Source organism: Dryobates pubescens, chromosome 5 (genome assembly GCF_014839835.1).
Source record: "Dryobates pubescens isolate bDryPub1 chromosome 5, bDryPub1.pri, whole genome shotgun sequence".
In the NCBI taxonomy this organism is placed as follows: Eukaryota; Metazoa; Chordata; class Aves; order Piciformes; family Picidae; genus Dryobates; species Dryobates pubescens.
In genome coordinates this window covers 31313529-31319528 of record NC_071616.1, presented here as the reverse complement: position 1 = coordinate 31319528, position 6000 = coordinate 31313529, and the positions used below count along the sequence as shown (strand labels likewise).

Sequence of the window (6000 nt, the reverse complement as noted above, 5' to 3'; positions counted from 1 at the left end):
CAAAACCACTCATGCAAAATCTGCACAAGTTCAGTGATGGTTAATGGTTCAAGAGGATCCCCCAAGGAACATACCAAAATTCTCCTGCATAAGACAGTAGGAAGTGGGACTGCAGAGCTGAAAGCTGTAGAAGAACAGAAGCTGAGTTGTCCTCTATGTGGGAGGGCTGCAGCTACATAAAAATCCATGTATCCTTTGATCTTTCAGGTCCCATTTCCCATGTCAAGTCATGTTGCACTCTGGGCAGGATCTGAGAATTACAGCCAGCAACTCATCCTTTTGTTTAACTCTGTATTTTCTCAGGCTGCTGTGAAAGTGTGGAACTTAGAGCAAGGAGATTTAGATAATGGTTCAGACAATCTTTTGCTAAAACTTTCAATAAGGGTGGAATAGCCTCACTACAAATAGTTTCACAAGTTCTTTACAAGTATTATTAAATGCCAAAGGATGAGAATTTTAGCCATAAAAACACTTGATGTTTGAACTGAGATTCCCTCCTAAGGTGTTGCATACTACTAAACCCAGGGGATGGCCTTTACAAGTGGAGAAGCAATTTAGGATATTAAAATGTCATTTCAGTTGTCAGATGTTTCTGTCTGGCCCCTTATGCAACACACCACTTGTACTTCCCATATAATAAAAAATATATCTATTGAGGTATTTAATAGGCAATCCTATAGGAGAAAATATTTCCTCCAGCAGAGGACTGGCTGCTTTTTCATTAAGTTCCACACAGAGAAATGTGTGAGAATGAAAGAGAGCATTCTGCTTTCCTGTAAAAGATCATTAAATGCTATGTTCAGTATCTCACTGGAAATTTATTCGGCATTGCCCTGAAATTATCATATCCCAAACCAGCAGTTGCTGTAGAGAAGACACATCTTATAAATGTCAGGCAGGGATTTCTGTATGGCCAGGTGGAAACTAGAGTGAGACACACACACCATCAGCTAGAACCTGGACAGAGGTCAGGCTGAGAACTCAGAAAGCTGAGATGAAGAATATTCCAAGAATGCATCAGAACAATTAGTTCTGATTTGGCCACCAAACTTTGCCTTCTCAGTCAGTTTGTCCATGTTGTTTTCTGTGACTTGCCTACTGTCCAGCTCCCTGCTCACACAGACAAGTCCTACAAGACAGACTTTTGCTTTCCCTGACCCTAATCAGCAGAAATGCTGTGGCTATGACTAAGCCTTAAATTTCACATACAGGAAATGCATCTCCCATGTTCTTACAGCTGCATCTGGGCAGGACTTTTCCATTACAGGCATGCATTTCTCATGAGAAGAACTCAGCTGAGGAACAAATAACACTGCATGGATGATGCTGGTTTTGGCATTTGGTAACTAAGGAGAATTGTTAGTGCAATCTGTATGCATTGCATGCTTTCAGCGTCAGACAAGATACTTTCATGTGCCTGATTCTCTGCCTCCAGTAAACTAAAGCCAGAGTGCAGCTCTGCACTGAAAGAGATTCATTGGTGTACTAAGCAGAATTTAATTTCTGTTGGACCTTATTGAGTTAAAGCAATCCCAAATGACTTGACATTTTTCAGATACTCTTTTTTCATCCTTAATTTTCAGGCAGATAATAAAATTAGAAAGATGACATGGTATTTCAAGTGAAGTGAACCTGCAGACAGAATGCACAAGAATTTCTTCTCTCCTTTGCACTAGTGGTATTTGGCTCACTCCTGCAAATTCTCCAATCAATTAGATATGCAAAGAGGCATACACAAAATTTGCATTTGCATTGCCATGGTTCTCTTCATAGCCACAGCAATCGTACTCCAATGACCCATTAGATTTTGAGTTGGCTCATTGTGTATAAAAGAAACACACCACAGAAACTGAAGCATGCATCTCTGTGTATGCAGACATGGGCATGCATTCCTAAAGCCTGTGCCTGTATGACCTGTGAGCGTTTGTACGTTTGACTAACTTGTAAGACTCAGTACGTCTCTGCCACTTACATCCACGCTTACTTTATCTCTAAGCCTACGGTTTGAATTGCAGGCTATTTAGGATTTTGTGAAGGTGCAGGGAAAGCATTGCTGGTGCAATCACATGTATCTCATTTCCAACATGCAAAATCTTCTATCTGCAATGGCAAACACAGTAGCCCACAGGCTGAGGCTACCAAAATTTACTGTGTTTTGCAATTCCATTAATTATTTTGCAGCCTTTCTTTGACTATTTACTGTGACGTCTAGGGATATTTGTATTTCTTGTATCCATATATCCAGACACCACAAAAGATATATAAAAAATGCCCATAGTTTGGTTACATTTAAGTCTAGAAATGCAGAAGCTCATGTTCAAATTTTATCAAGAGAGCAAACGTCAAACAAAGACAGTATCTGAAAGGAAATAAACCAAATAATTTAAAACACCTGTTTAAAAAGTTACAAAATATGACAGGAGTAATGGCACTTAAAGCTTTAAGCACTTAAAAGATTACCACCATATTTTTCTCAACTTCTTTTCCTAAATTTCTTTTTTCTTTCTTCTTTTTCTGAGATTATGACTGCAGCTCATGTCTAAACCCAAATCCAGCAAAAGGAGTAGAGAGCCCTGAGATTCTATGGTGCCCTGGCCCTCACTGGAATAACGTGTGCACCTTTGTGTCTGCTTTTTAAAATTCAGATTCAGCTACAGAGAACAGCAGTTTGCTGACATGCAAAAGCTATATCTTTCCTTCTGTCTTCATAGTCTTAAGCATTAAAATTGAAGGGTGTTTTTCAGTGGTAGAAAGTGGGAATGAGAAATTCTTTTAAAAAAACCTGTTGACCCACTATTTTATACAACTAGCCAAATATCATTAAATTAATGTTTCTCTTCTTTTAAACAACATAGCACAAGATGTTGTATTTTCTTCGTATGCTCTTTCTTGTTGTGAGTTTTCATTGAATATTTCCCACACAAGGAAAAAAAAAAATCCATGTGTTTATTTTCTTTTTTGTTGTTGCTGTTTTGTTGTGGTTTTGTGTTTTTTTTTTTGTTAGTGATAAAGTTTAATACCCACAGAGGTTTTTTTTTTCTTTTTTTCTTTTTTTTTTTTTAATTTTTTAAATTTTATTTTAATGAAAAGAGCAATCCGACCCTTAAATATGTCTCTATTTTTCCCATCCAGCACCCAGCTGGTGGCTGTGCCCACAGACATTCTTCTGGAGTTTAGAAAGATGATGCATCTCATTCAAAAACAAAACAAAACCAAGAAAAATCTAGCTTGGATCACGTGCCAAAATGTAAACTAAGCCTTACTGAAAGTTTCTAGTTTGTTCCAATCATTTCTCCTCTTTTAAATCACCAGGGGAAGGCTTTATGGATGCATACTCTATTACAAAGACAGACTCCTTTTCATCCCTTTCAAATGCTCTTCTTACATAGCTGCCCTTTGTTTAATATGGTAGGAGCACTCTGGTGATGTTGCCATGGTTCAGTCTCTTCCTTTGTGTCTTGCCCAGGTAATCTTCCACGGGCTGAAATTTCCATGTGCGTAGCTTTCTGTTGCCATTATGCAGTGCTGTGTTCCTGAATTGTTTTGGCAGAGCAAGCTTGAGTCTTTATGGCACAGTGAAATATTCTTCGATGCTATATAGTTCAGACTGAATAAGGAGTCTGTATAAGGCACGTGTCTCAATATATATATGTATATAAAAACACTAACATTGTTAATTCAAGTCAAGCATCTTTTACATTTAATTTCCATCTTCAAGTAATGCTTTGTTTTCATGTTCCTTTTCTTTGGTTTCATTTGGGATCACTCCATTCTCCAGATCTGAGTGCTGCTGGATGCAGTTGGTTAGGACTGCAGTGCTAGAAGAGTCCTCAGAATTACACATCTTCTCCGTCTCGTCTTCCTTTTTTTCTTCATCCAAGGAGTAGTTTCGGAAGGTCTCGTAAATTTTACGCACATCTTCAGGGATGGTCTTTTTGAGGTCTTTGTTTTTTCTTTTGGTCATCTTAGCAGATGATCCAAACTTGTTAATGATGTTGTCCTCAGATGCCCCCTGACCATGCTTGTTGAGCTGGTCTGGCCCTTTAAGGCGCAGGTTGTTAGGCCTGTTGTTGATGCTTTCCTGAGAAGAGGCCTTGAAGCGTCCCGTTTCCAAGGCAGTAAAGACAGAGCGCTTCTCTGGAGACAGCATGTCTAAGGAGTGGGCTCGTTGGTCCAGGCCCAGACGCCTGCGCTCCATGCTCCGGATGGTGGCTGCCCGCTGAAGTTTGTCATGGATCTCCACGCTGAGCCGCCTCCGCGTCTCTCTGAACTCAGCCGTCACATTCGCTTTCCACTCAGCTGCATGGGCTTTGATTTCTCCAACCTTTACAACAACAGGAAAGATAAATGAACTAAAGAAAAAGCCAAATGAAGCAATTGTCTTCCTATAGAAGAGTAGTACAAAAACTTTATTGTCTGGTGTAGAATCAGTGACTGGTCCCAGCTACAGTACATCTACTTGAACCTAAACTTCAGCACTGCCTATACTGGGCAAGTTCTAAGAACGTCAACTAGCGGCTAACTAATGACTTGTGTGGCGTGTAACTTGTCTGCTCTTTCACATTTTGCTACCCCACACATTTTACAGCTGTGTTACATGATGGGAGGTGTTCATGCTAATCCCTCATTAGTTAAGAACAAGAATTCCGACTTGCAGCGTCAGTGGTAGATGGTCAGGAATGAGCAAAATTTGCCCAGGGAGGTGATGGAGTTACCATCACTGGAGGTGTTTAAAAGAGCCTGAAAGAGGCACTTGGTGCCATGGTTGAGTTAGAGGATGTTGGGTGATAGGTTGGACCTGATGATCTCTGAGGTCTTTTCCAACCTGGTTAATTCTGTATTCTGTATCTCCTTTTCCAATGGTACCTTTCTCTTTTTGGGAAAATTAATCTCCTGTAGTTATACCAATATGTTTTAGAATAGCACAACAACCAGTGTAGCAGTACAGTAATCTATCTTCCCACATTGCTCATGGGTGGAATTGTTTGGTCTCACTGAAGCTTCTGTTTGGTGCCACAGAGAAATTAACATTGGAAATGCCTCTTAGATAATTTCAAGCAGACCTGATCCAGTCAAGAGTTCATTCTCAGGGATAAATGTATCTGTCTTTAATGTAGGCTTCCATTGCATAACTGTCCAAATACCACCCTCTCAAGCTAGCTGCAGGAGTTGTCAACACATATTCTGTGTGGGCACATGAGCACAATTTAAATGTGCTTTGCTCTGCTTCGCTCTCTTTTCCTCCTTTGCACCTGAGAGTGGAATAATGGCTAAGAATAAAGCACTTACATGGCTGCTGTATTGAATGAAGATTTATTCCAAAAATGACAAAAAGAGGACAAATGACCAAGCAATATCACAGTCAAAGAACAGCTCAGCTAAGGAACAGATTCAGGAGTATGATGTCTACATCCGTCAATGGTTTCTTTGGGCTGCTGTAGCTAGAACTCAGTTTCTCCATTCAGTGATCCACAAGAAAGTCACCTTTGGTTCCTCAGGTCAGATATGCAGGTGTCCAATTAGAACTGCGTAACTTATGGCAGCAACACATTCACCATGATAGATCAGATTGCCATCTTTGGGTGCCTGCTGATGATCAATCTGACAGCTAAACTCTTTCTGAAGCCCTGTTTATTCATAGAGATGCACTGGGAATGCACTGGGCTTTGGGAAGTGCAGATGCCTTCACAAAATTATAAACTTTTTCTATGCTTGCTCTTTGGCTAATGCTTTGCTAGTAATGAAGGAGGATACTGCCCTCAAAACTGAAATTATCTTATTAACATCATCCACAACAGGCTTCATCTCTGGAGTCATGGCAATTGCCTTCTATTTCCCACTCTTGAGTGAAGCTATAACAATACTGTCTTTGAAGCATGGAGGGCATTCTCTCAGTGAGTTTAATCATGATTCTGCTGATGTTCACTAGGCAGTTTCTTCGATTTTTAATCATGGTATTCTGTAAGGGACTTGACATTAAACTCTTATTCAGAACCATAA

General features: G+C 39.9%; 1 protein-coding gene across 1 annotated transcript in view; it reads right to left on the bottom strand.

The window, feature by feature from the left end:
• Positions 1–3069: 3069 nt before the first annotated feature.
• KCNK10 (potassium two pore domain channel subfamily K member 10) overlaps positions 3070–6000 on the bottom strand; it is a 50335-nt gene continuing 47404 nt past the window's right edge. The window contains exon 8 of the mRNA XM_009904836.2: positions 3070–4324. Within this exon, the coding sequence (XP_009903138.1) occupies positions 3701–4324 (624 nt within the window). The 3' untranslated portion in view covers positions 3070–3700. The remainder of the gene's footprint in view (positions 4325–6000) is intronic.